General features: G+C 46.5%; 1 protein-coding gene across 1 annotated transcript in view; it reads left to right on the top strand.

Annotated features, from left to right (window-relative positions):
* Positions 1–13,034, top strand: part of dock3 (dedicator of cytokinesis 3) — a 1,472,428-nt gene that overhangs the window by 1,386,899 nt on the left and 72,495 nt on the right. The window contains exon 47 of the mRNA XM_078543841.1: positions 7,315–7,436. Within this exon, the coding sequence (XP_078399967.1) occupies positions 7,315–7,436 (122 nt within the window). The remainder of the gene's footprint in view (positions 1–7,314; positions 7,437–13,034) is intronic.

Raw genomic sequence — 13,034 nt, 5'->3', positions numbered from 1 at the left:
CCTTCCATTTCCTCATCTAGATGCTGCTCCTTGGCTACATCATCAGCAGACATGGGATTTGTTTCTGCACATACGATGATATCACCAAGTTCCATTTTTCCACCACCTCTCTTGACCCCTCCACTATCTTAGTGTTGTCAGACTGCATGTTTGACGTCCAGACTTGGATGATTCAGTTTCTTCCAGTTAAACGTTGAGAAGTAGCGTCTTAAGTCCTGTCATAAACACTCTACCTATTCCCTTTCCTAGCCATTATCTCAGACTAAATCAGGTTATGCACAATCTCCCTGTCCGAATCAGCCAGAGTTTCCCACTCCTAGTTCCTTCCACCCTACCTTTGGCAGCCGTGCCTTCAGCCACATTGGCCCCACACTCTGGAATTCATCCCCTACCTCCTCTGTGACTCCACCTCCCTCTCCTCTTTTGAAATTTCCTTAAACTCAACTGTGTACCTTTTGCTCACCGCTCTTAGGGTGGAATTTTCTGTGCTTGTTGGTGTCGGGTATCATGTAGGGCATGAGCAGACAATATGGCGGGAAGGCCAAAAATTGGTTTCATGATATCATGAAACCAGTTTGCAATCATCCTCCACACATTTGGATCTTCATTTTAATACATCTGCATATCATTGTAACCTCTGCTTGCCAGAATCATCCCCCCCATGCTGGATCATCCAGCAATTATAGGGCGTGCACCTGGCGAGCTGCACTTCAAGGGGAACTTGGAGGTGAGTGCACAGTAACATTGCACAGCGCTTGCATGGGTCACCTGTTGGACCTCAAGGCTCAGGCGCCGCGCACTCAGGCAAGGGCACAGGCAAGTCGCTTTTTCCCGGCTGGCTGACAATGCAGTGCTGGGGCAAGGGCTGCACTGCAGTTGAGGCGAGTTGAGGGGGGTCAAGGGCTGCACTGCGGTTGAGGTGAGTTGGGCAGTGCAAAGGCTGCACTGCGGTTGGGACAAGTTGGGTGGCCAAGGGCTGCACTACGGTTGAGGCGAATTGGGGTGGAAAGGGCTACATTGTGGTTGAGGCGAATTAGGGGCTGCAAGGCAGCTCGGTCTGATAGTCGTGCACAAGCACATGCAGGGGTCTGGGGTCAGCAGAGAGAAGCAGCCACTCAACATTAGGGAAATGTTGTATAAAGTGACCATTCCTCCGCAGCTGAGACAATTAAGGCACAGCCACATTGACATGCTTGGAGTCAGGCCTCTAGCTCATCTGCCCTCAAGCAACACAGAGGCCTGAAAGTGCCATCAAATGCTCTTGGGCACAGACTGCAAGCTGATGAGCGTTTTCGTGGACTGCAGAACAATTGGATGACTGTGTGCACTGTACAATCTCCTTGCAAAAGCTGGCCATGGAGCAGTCATTGGTGGGAGTGCTCACAGCCCCTTGCAATGGCATTATTCAGGTTTGGACCAGTCTCCCCCATGTTCAAGCCAACAGTGCAGCCTTGCAGTGTGGGTTACTATTACGCCTGTGCCTGAGCTGAGAGTACAGCGTGCAGTCCAATGGGAAAAGCTGCCGCCAATCGGTCAGGTGGAGTGGGGTGGATGTGGTGGGATTTCGGGCAGCCATTGCAGTGCACTAAACTCTGGCTATCCAAGTGGCGATCAGCACTCTCTGGGATGTGTTAAGGAGCCTCATGGCTCACAGAGAATGGAGACAAAGGAGAAGAGAGCAATGGAGGTGCCTGGCTGAGCAAAGGCAGTAGCAGCACCCTCAGGAAGAAGGGGTGGCTGGGGCTCCCTCGCACACTGCTGAAGACCACAGTGAGCCATCGCTGGTCAATGCCTAGCTAGACCCAGGGTCCATAGATGGCGCTTGTCATCCCTGCAGATGACTGACAACCGGTAGCACGTCCAGGGAACTGTTCGGTCACATCTGCCACCTGCTGCAGGATTTGGCGTCACGGAGACATGGAGGGCATCCACTGCCAGTGGCCATGAAAGTGACCACAGCACTCAATTTCTACACCAATGGCTCCTTTCAGGGCTCCACAGGGCTCTGTGGGATATCACAAGCCTCCACACACAAATGCATCCATGAGGTCATGGATGCCACCTTCGCGAAAGCACACAACTTTGTGCATTTTGCCCAGGTCAGGAAAGCCAGGAAGCAAAAGCGCTGGGATTTGCCCCAGATCTCAGGTTTCCCACAGGGTGCCATCAACTGCACTCACGTGGCACTCAGATCTCCGTGGCAACAAGCAGTCAACCGCAAGGGCTTCCACTCGCTGCATGTTCAGCTGGTGTGTGACCACCACAAACGCATCCTGCAGGTCTGCACATGGTTCCCAGGGAGTGCCCAAGACTTCTGCATTCCCAGTAGGTCTCAGATCCCTGATGTCTTCCAGGGTCCAGAGAGGCTGCAGGGTTGGCTCCTCGGGGATAAGGGCTGCACGCAAAGGACATGGCTGACGACACCCGTGCGGCGGCCTCAAAGTGCAGCAGAGAGAAGGACAATGAGGCTCATGCTGCAACTCACACCTTGGTGGAGCAAACCATTGGAATGTTGAAAATGAGATTCTGGTGCCTGGACCAGTCTGGTGGAGCCCTGCAATATAATCCACAGAGGGTGTCACGCATCATCATCGCCTGCTGTGCCCTTTACAACCTGGCGCTGCAACAGGGAGAGGAGCTGGCTGAGGCAGAGTTGCATGTCTCCTCCAATGAGAACGTCAACAGGGATGAGGGTGAGGAGGTCCTCGAAGGTAAGGATGACGGCGATGAGGCCAATGCACTAGCCCGACGAGGCAGGCATGCTTGGGAGGCCCTCACAGCTGCTAGATTCGTGGAGGATGATGACGACATGCAGTGAGGAGACACCATAGATCCTCACATTGCATCTGTGAAAGTTTGACTTCTGTCTGCCTGTTGACGACGCACATACCCTCTGTGCTAAGGCTCCTGACATGGAGACGCAGCAGATGATCATCGTCCCTATATTCCAGGAGGATGATGACAACGTGCAGTGGGGACACTCCAAAGATCCTCACATAGCTTATGTGAATGTCTGATTCCTGTCTGGCTGATGGCACCTCACTTGCACTCTGTGAACAGGGTCATACTGATGAGATGGGGGGCCAGCCACACAAAAAGGTGCTGGGAGCACACAGAATGTGGAACTCTGTGCTGCCGATCTAGGACATTCTGGCAGCAATGATAAGCCCCATCGAGGTGCATGACTGTTGTGACCAATGACAGTGAAGGCGCACCATCAGTGTGCTGGAAAGGTTGCACAAAGCACAGGGAAGAAGCCCTGGACTGAGACACCTGCCTTTATCTTATGCAGGAACCAAGGTTCTGAGTGACAGCTGAGTGACACTAACACTGTTCATCAGAACAAGGAACCATAGGCAAGGAGGCATTCTTGGGAGTTCACTAACAAAGCGAACATTATGCACAAGTGCCCAGACTGTGCAACTACATTTTTTTTTATTCATTCATGGGATGTGGGCTTCACTGGCTGGGCCAGCGTTTATTGCCCATCCCTAGTTGCCCTTGAGAAGGTGGTGGTGAGCTGCCTTCTTGAAGCTCTGCAGTCCTAACCCTGCCGCTACATCTTGGTGCTCCTTGACATGCACAGCGGAGGTGGAGGCAGCCTGCTGACTGTTACGCCCTGTTCGTGATGACTTTGATGGGCGTCCACTGGAGGCTGAGACCTGGAGGGCCCTGTCCTGCTTTCAGGGCCCTGCTGTGTGGCAGTGGCACGCTCCTAGGTCTATGGAGTGAGATTTGCTGGGGTCACAGGAAGAGGGGATTTGAATGGGCCAGACACTCCCAGAGTCACCTGGGTGGATAGACCCGGGGTGTGCACCTGTTGATCCTCCTCCCTATGGGTGCCTGAGGGCCCCTGGCTGACTCCTTGAAGAGAAGGGGAAGCTGGAGTGAGATCAAGCTGCCCCGCACCCCTCTCACATACTCTCTGTTGGAGGCCAAATATGGCGTCAGCGATATAGTTCAGCTCCTGCAGCAGTGCAGGACCAATGACCTGGTCCAAAGCCTCCATGGCATCTGCTATCCTACCAGTGTTGACCTCGGACCGTTGGCATGTCGGCACTATCACCTCAGACTGAAGGCAGATAGACTACTCCATCATGCCTTGCAGTCTGAGGAGTGCAGCAGACATCCCTTCCTGATGTTCCCAACCATGCCTTTGCAGCTCCAGCAATTGAGGTATGACCAATTCCAGAGGCTCATCATCTGACTCGAACTCAGCAGATTTCTGGTCTCCAGCAGTCCTCTGAGTGCCGGTAACCCGGGAAGTCCCTGCCTCTGCCTATTGTAGATCAGGCAGTGCGATGTACTCACCAGATTGTGACCCTGAGGCTACTCTAAACTTTGGCCCCACCGAGGTCTGTGTCTTTGCGCTGGTGGAGGGTGTGGGTGAGCGCTGTGACAGGTCTTCAATGAGGGTTTCAGCAGATTCCTCTTCTAAGGTATCTTTGGGGCTTGAGTCCAGGACCTGGGTCATGGATTGCATCGGCTGTTTCCCAGATGTGCCTGCGAAAGCAAGGAGAGAGAATTAGTGCATGGCAGTGGCCTGTGAAAGAGGACACATCATTCACAGCATGGTTGTCTGATGGATGTTGCACTGTTGAATCCTCACTTGGTTGAGCACTGCTGACCTCACTGTCAGCACAGGAACAGTCCAGATCTTTGGATGACTATTTTCAAAGTTTATGAGGACCTTGTGAGAGTATAATAATTTTTATAATATTTTTCTGGTTTAATGTAAATGGGGGGGGCTGTGTTGCCCTGTCTGTGTGTGTGATTTAATTATATTTTGGAGCCAAGCAGACTACAAGTTGAAGTTATCAAAAGAAGTAAGGTGTAGAAGTGTCTTTAATATACTAATGAGCAAACATGGTTGGGGTCTTAACATGTAAGGTGTGAAGGGAATTTGCATTTTTAGATAGGTGACGGGTTTTTTGGTTTTCAAAGGGATCTCAGTCTGTTTACAAATAGCCGGACAAGCAAGCTTAGGATGTGTTTATTTTTCTCAAGGGTTACTTATTATGAGAAAGGTAAAGTTCCAAAGACACATGAAAACAATGGAATTATAAAGGAGAATTAGGCTATGTGTCAGGGGAAGGCATTGTAAGATCTAACAGAAGTGTGTGAAGCCTCCAGTATTTGTGCATAAGCCTGCTGTCTATAGAAACCGAAGCTGGAGGAAGCCATTTTGAATTCCACTTTCCAGGGTATTGTGTTAATTTGCTGAATCTGTTTAAAATCTAAAATCTATTTTGGACCTTTGCCTTAAAGGGGATGTAACTAGGAGCCAAGTTAATTAGGGATATTAGGAGTAATTATAGTAATAATTTGTAGTTCTACATACCTGCCTGAAATCTTCTCTTTTGTTAATAAATATTTTAATTTTAGTTTTTAAAAAAACCTCTAAAGTCTAGATGGACTTATTACTTCTGAATTCAGTGCACGCATCTTGAAATAAATACAAATTGAAAAACCATTGTGACAGCGCAATCAAGTTTTCCTCTTGGCCTTGAGCCACCTGGCACACATCATCTGCCATATCATAACAACCTTGATGTCAGGCATTCCTCCACCAGTCTGCGATCTCTCGATGTTGATGTGTGCCAGCTTGTCCTGCATGAAGACAGATGGAAAGAGTGTAGCAGGATACCTGCCAAGCCAGATGATAAGTATGCCTGGCATATGTGGGTGGTGAGTGGTCCCATGGACGGGATGAGGACAATGAAAGTGTGTGTGTGAGCGTGTGAATGGTGATGTCTCTTGAATTGGCAGTGAGTGAGATCCCTGTGGATGTGTTATGGGCTTCTGAGTTGATAGTGATGAGAAGAGTGACTTACCCTGGTGGAATGGAGGAGATCATTCATCCCCTTTCAGCTGTCCTCTTTTTCAGGGCATTGGCACTCACCACTGCTCCCACCACCTCCCAAGCCAGATTGGTGATGTTGCTCCCCTCCTGCATGCAGAGCAGGGGTAGAAGACATCATGGCAGGCCTCCACTGTGTCCAATAGGTGTTCCAGGGACACATCACTGAATCGGGGAGCTGCAGTCTTTTTGCCTTTTGGGGCAATGTCTTCTGTGCAGCAGTCCTGAGCACGGAGAGGTGTGCACATGGCTGCACACCTTTAAATATGGTGCCCGACATGAAGAAGCGGCGAGGTGATGGCATGGCGGGCGAATCGGAGGCCGCTTGCCAGCGAAATGGCATGTTTCCTGGGAATGCATTTTAATGAGGTGGGATTGGGACGATACGGCGGGAAAAGCCGCCATTGTGGCCAGCGGGTAAAACGTTCTTTTTCCTGCTCGCTACCACACTTAGTACAAATCTTTCTTTTATCTGGTTTCCATTTTTGTTGGATTACCTCTGTGTGAAACAGAGTTGTTCTGCAATAAATGCACTATATAAATGCAAGAGATTGTTGTTTAGACCAAATCTGACCTGCTTTTCTATATTTTTACCAACAACAACTCTTGCATTTACATAGGGCCTTTAACATAGCAAAACATTCATAAGAGCATTGACAAAATTTGACACAAGCCACATAAAGAGATATTAGAATAGGTGACCAAAAATTTGATCAAAGTGGTAGGTTTTAAGGAACGTCTTAAAGGAGAAGAAAGAGGTGGAGAAGCTTAGGGGCTAGGCAGCTGAAGCACGGCTGCCAATCGTGGAGAGATGGAAAACAGTGATGCACAAGACACAAGAAGTGGAGGAGCGCAAAGAACAGAGAGGATTGTGGGGCTGTAAGAGCTTAGAGATAGGAGAGGGGGGCTAGCTTGATGCTTTCTTCTCCCACTACTCCTGTACTCCCTGGACCTGTCCAAGTATTCACTTGAATCAGTTACTAGTATGCAATATGCTCATACAGGAAACTGGGGTGCTATTTAGCACCCTGATGGGATTTTAACCATTTGGAGCTGCCTTACATTTGTCTGATGAAAATCGGCCCCATAAGTGGATCAAGTGGGGACAGGATTGGGCTTTGCTCCGATGTCCCCACTGTAAAATAGTCATTGACATTCACTGTCCAGCCTCACAGAATGACCAGTCAGCCAAGTGACTGAAAGATGCAGAGTGCTCCAAGGATGAGTTGAAGACAGAGCTCTGTCCCCCTGATGTCCTAGTGCAAAGATAGCTGTGAAATCATGGCCAATTCCTTGTGGTAAATTTGCAATATGAGCTCAGACTGTTATGAGTGATATGCAGTGAATTGCAGAGATGCCACCCATCTGCATAAATACCTTTCAGCAATAGGAACTTTATGATTCCAGTTAAACAGAAATACTAAGCTCACTGAGCATTCCATCTTTCTATATAGGATCTTCCTGGAATGGACAAGATCAGTCCTGCGTGCTCTGGTTCTAGCACACCACGTGGCAGCCTCATGTCCAGTCATAATCCCATGAGTCCAGAGACTATCAAGCTCGTACACAGAGACAGGTAAGTGAGACTGGTGTCCAACTTAGACACAGGCACAGGTAAGTGAGATTGATGCCCAGTTTTTACTAGGTGCAAGCATCCAACTCATGCATAGATACAAGTGAGACTAGTGCCCAGCTCCTATTCAGAAACAGGTTAGTGAGACTGATACCCAGTTCATTTACAGTTCAGTCTTTATATTCACTGTGTGGAAAATACTGGATTGTGGCTAAATATCAAAGCACTGCTTCTACACTTAAAAAACAGATTCCTGCATTGCACTTCTGAAATACTTCATTAGTTGTTAAGCACTTTGGGACATATTGAGGTCCTGAGAGGCGCTATATAAATGCAAGTTCTTCCTTTCTTTCATTTTCAACATGTGGGGGTCACTGATAAGGCTGGCATTTACTGTCCATGTCTAATTGCTGGCTAGATACAAATGAGTGGCCTACAAGGCCATTTCAGCAGGCAGTTTAGAGTCGACCAAGGTGTTTCTAGGGTCACATATAGGCCATACTGCGTATGTGTCAATGTTTCCTTCCCGAAAGTTCATTAGTTTAACCTTCATGTGAGTGTTTGCCTGTCCTGTGCTGAGTTAACTGACCTCAGCTGAGTTGCACACTTGACCTCATTGTTCCTGGATTAAGCAGAGAGCTATCAGATCATAAGAACATAAAAAATTGAGAGCATGAGTGGACTATCTGTTGCCTCGAGTCTACTCCGCCATCCAATAAGATCATTTCTGCTTTTTCCCCATTACTCTTCACTCCCCTGTAGTTCAAGAAACTACCTATCTCAGCCTTGAATATACTCAATGACTCAGCCTCAACAGCTTTACACCTACATACGAACGTAAGAACATACGAAATAGGAGCAGAAGTAAGCCATTCGGCCCCTCAAGCCTGTGCCGCCATTCATTAAAATTCTGGCTGATCTGTTTGTGTTTCGAATTCCACATTCCCATCGACCCCCGATAATTTTTGATTCCTTTGCCGAACAAGAATCTATCCGGCTCCGCCTTAAAAAATATTTAATGACCCCCTCCTCCTCCACCTTCTGAGGCAGATTTCCAAAGTCACACAACCCTCTGAGAGAAAAAATTCTCCTAATTTCTGTCCTAAAAGGATAACCCCTAATTTTAAAACAGTGCCCCTTTGTTCTGGACTCGCCCATAAAAGGAAACATCCTTTCCTCATCCACCTTGTCAATACCGTTCAGGATCTTATATTCTTCAATCAGGTCACCTCTCACTCTTCTAAACTCTAGTAGGAACAAGCCTAGTCTGTTCTTCCATTCCTCATAAGATAACCCACTCAAGGTATCAATCCAGTAAACACCCTTTGAACCACTTTCAACGCATTTAATCCTTTCTTAAATAAGGAGACCAAAACTGCATACAATATTCTAGATATGGTCTCATCAAGGCCATGTATAATTGAAGCATACCATCCTTACTCCTATGTTCAGTTCCTTTCGTGATAAAGGATAGCATTGACTTCTTAATTAATTATTGCTGTACCTGCGTATTAACTTTTTGTGACTCATGCATGAGAATACCTAGATCCCTCTGCAGCTTGGAATTCTGCCATTCTCTGCTTTTTTATTCTTCCTGCCAAAGTGAACAACTTCACATTTTCCCACATTAAACTCCATTTGCCATATTTTTGCCTACTCAATTAACCTATCTATATTTGTCTGCAACCTCCTTATGTCCTCTTCACAACACACTTTCCTACCTATCTTTGTGTCATCTGCAAATTTAGCTAACATGCCTTCACTCCCCTCATCTAAGCCATTGATATAAATTGTAAAAAGTTGAGGACCCAACATGGGCCCCTGTGGGACTCCGCTTGTCACATCCTGCCAATCAGAAAAAAACCCATTTACGCACACTTTCTGTTTTCTGCCAGCCAGCCAATCTCCTATCCATCCTATCCATGCTAATACGTTACCCCCTATACCATGAGCTTTTATTTCCCACAAACACCTTTGTTGTGGCACCTTATCAAATGGGCCTTCTGGAAATCCAAGGACAGTACGTCTACAAGCTCCCCTCTACCCACAGCGCATGTTATTCCTTCAAATAACTCCAATAAATTGGTTAAACATGATTTCCCTTTCACAAAACCATGCCGACTGTTCCCAATTACCTTGAACTTCTCTATGTGCCCAGCTATAACCTCTTTAATAATCAACTCTAACACTTTCCTCATGACAGACATCAAGCTGACTGGCCTATAATTTCCTGTTTTCTGCCTTTCTCCCTTCTTGAATAGAGGGGTTATATTTGCTACTTTCCAGTCTGATTGAAACTTTCCAGAATCTAGGGAATTTTGAAAAATTAACACCAATGCATCTACTACCTCATTAGCCACCTCTTTTAATACCCTAGGTTGAAGTCCATCAGGACCCGGAGACTTGTCAGCCTGCAGCTCCATCAATTTGCTCAGTACCGCTTCCCTAGTGATTGTAATTTCACCAAGTTCCTCTCTTCCTTCCATCTCCTGACTTACAGCTATTACTGAAATGTTTTTTGTATCCTCTATAGTGAAGGCAGAAGCAAAATATTTGTTCATTTATCTGCCATTTCCTTATTATCTATTATTAATTCCCCATTGTCACTCTCCAGAGGACCAACACTCACTTTACTTATTCTTTTCCTTTTTAAATGCCTGTAGAAACTCTTGCTATCTGATTTTACATTTTTAACTATCTTCCTCTCATACTCTAATTTCTTACTCCTAATTAACCTTTAGTCAGCCTCTGCCCTTCCTTATGTCCTGACCAATCATCTGACCTGCCACTCAACTTTGTGCAGTTGTATGCTTTTTCCTTAAGTTTGATGCTTTCTCTAACTTCTTTCATTAACCACGGATGGTGGGTCCTCCCTTTAGAATTTCTCTTTATAGTAGGAATATACTTATTCTGATTATTCTGAAATATCCCCTTAAATGTCAGCCATTGTTTCTCTGTTGATGTATCCCCTAGCCTAGTATCCCAGTTCACTTCAGCTCGCTCAGTTTTCATGCCCACATAGTTGCCCTTATTTAAGTTTAAAATACTAGTCTTAGACCCAATCTTCTCCCTTTCAAACTGGATGTAAAATTGAATCATATTGTGGTCGCTGCTACCTAGGGGTGCCTTCACTCTGAGATCATTAATTAATCCTGTCACATTACGCAATACCAAGTCTAATATAACCTGGGCCTGAATTTAGCACTCGTCGGGCTCGGACGATCGGTGGGCCCAGGAGCAGACGGAAAACCGTTCCCTAACCACGATCGGCCCCCAACCCCGCAATTTCATGCTGGCTGGCCAATTAACAGCCAGTCAGCATGAAACGCGCCCTGACAAAGACTCAGCACTGCTGGCGGGGGTGGGAAGAGGATGGGTGCCAACGTCATCGCGGGTGCTGGTGAATACTTCCACTGAGCTCCCTGAAGGCAGACAGATGCCTCAGGGAACTGCAGACCTCCAAATAATAAAAGAAAGCACAAAAATGCTGCAAAAATGTCCACGCAGCACAATCAAGCACCTGAAAGCAGACCTCATTAAAAAAAAGTCCCCAGATATTTCTTTTTATTTTAAATCCCAACGGAGATCTTATCCCGCCCTTGGATGAGGTTTCATCAAAAATGTAAAGCACGCCTGGCCGATTGGCCACGAAAAATCGCTCACAATTGGGCTGTTAATGAGCTTAATTGCCCACTTAATTGTCCGCGGTCGCTCTTCCAACTTTTGCATGTGCCCGCGCAATTTTACGTCCCTTCGGGTCGGGCACACTGGTTGGTTCCAGAACGTGCTGCTCTAAGAAACTACCTTAAAAGCATTCTGTGAACTCCTCATCCAGGCTACTACTGCCAATCTGATTTTTCCAGTTTACATGTAAATTAAAATCACCCATGGCTATTGCCGTCCCTTTATCAAAAGCACCCACAGCTCCTGGTCTCCTGCCTTGAATTTCTTCTTGTATACTTTGTCCTAAATTGTGGTTACTGTTCAGGGGCCTGTAGACCACTCCCACTAGTCACTTCTTTCCCCTACTATTCCTCATCACCCAAACCGATTCTACATCCTGATCTCCTGAACCAAGGTCATCTCTAACTGTTGCACTAATGCCATCCCTGAACCACAGTGCTACCCCTCCACCTTTACCTAGCTTCCTATTCTCCTTGAATGTCATATACCCCTCTATATTAAGGACCCAATCCTTGTCATCCTGCAGCGATGTCTCTGTAATAGCTAGCAGATCATATTTATTTACTTCACTGTACGCTATCAATGAATTTACTTTGTTATGAATGCTAAGCACATTCAGATACAGAGTCTTTAGTTTTGTCTTTTTGTTATCTTTGTAACATCTAGTCTTGATTATTGGCGTATTGTTAGGTTTTATCTCTCTGCCTCTTCTTGCTATCCTCTGACCCTCACTTCCCATATTACTATTATGGCCTCCTGCCTTGAATCTATTATTTGATTTGTCACATCTATTCAAGCTTGATTCTTCATCCACCTTGTTTAGTTCAAAGGCCTCTCTACTTCCCTAGTTATGTGACTTGCAAATACACTCGTCCCAGCATGGTTCAGGTATCCCAAGGGTACAGCCCCCACTTTCCCCAGTACGGTGCCAATGCCCCATAAACCGGAACCCACTTCTCCCACACCAGAATTTGAGCCACACATTCATCTCTCAAATCTTATTTGCCCTATGCCAATTTGCACATGGCTCAGCTAATAATCCAGAAACCATTACCTTTGAGGTTCTGCTTCTTAATTTGGTACCTAGCTTCTCATACTGACTATGCAGAACCTCCTTCCTGTCCTTCATATGTCATTGTACCTGCATGGACCACGACAACCAGATCCTCCCCCTCCCACTGCAACAGATGACCCTATTCTAAGAAGTGTGACCATCTTCTGGAACAAAGTGTCCAGGTATTTCTCCCCCTCCCTTATGTTGTGCAGTGTCTGCAGTTTGGCTTCCAGATTAATAATCCTGATTCGGAATTCCTCTAGCTGCTTACACTTTCTGCAGATATGTTTGTCCTGGATCGCCTTGGCTTCCAAAAGCACCCACATTCCACAGCTGCAACACAACACCTGTCCTGTCATTGTTACTTATGTTATTTAGTTAACTTAATTTAATTACTCATTTAATTAACCTAGAATTATTCCTATGTATACCACACCACTTTCCCGCATGCACTGTATTCCGACATGAGCTGAATTCCCATGTGAACCTAACTCGCTACTTACTCAGTCTCCGCCTCACTCCGGTGTAGTCACCTGTCTCCTCGTGTACCCCTTGCTGTGCTTTCAGGGGTGGAGAATTCTAAAAGTTTGCAACCCTGTGAGAGAAGAAATTCTTCTTCATTTTCATCTTAAATAGGTGACCCTTTATTCTGAAACTACGCCCCCTAGTCCTATATTTCCCCCAAAAGGGGAAACATCCTGTCAGCAACTACACATCAAGCCCCTTCAGAATCTTATGTATTTCGATAAGATCACCTCTCATTCTTCTAAACTCCAATGAGGATAGGCCGAACCTGCTTAACTTTCCCTCATGAGCCAACTCCTTCATCCCAGGAATCAACACGGTGTACCTTCCCTGAATTG

The sequence above is a fragment of the Cetorhinus maximus genome, chromosome 6 (assembly GCF_964194155.1).
Source record: "Cetorhinus maximus chromosome 6, sCetMax3.hap1.1, whole genome shotgun sequence".
In the NCBI taxonomy this organism is placed as follows: domain Eukaryota; kingdom Metazoa; phylum Chordata; class Chondrichthyes; order Lamniformes; family Cetorhinidae; genus Cetorhinus; species Cetorhinus maximus.
Note: the sequence above shows the minus strand (reverse complement) of the source record. Positions and strands in the feature narration are given on the sequence as shown.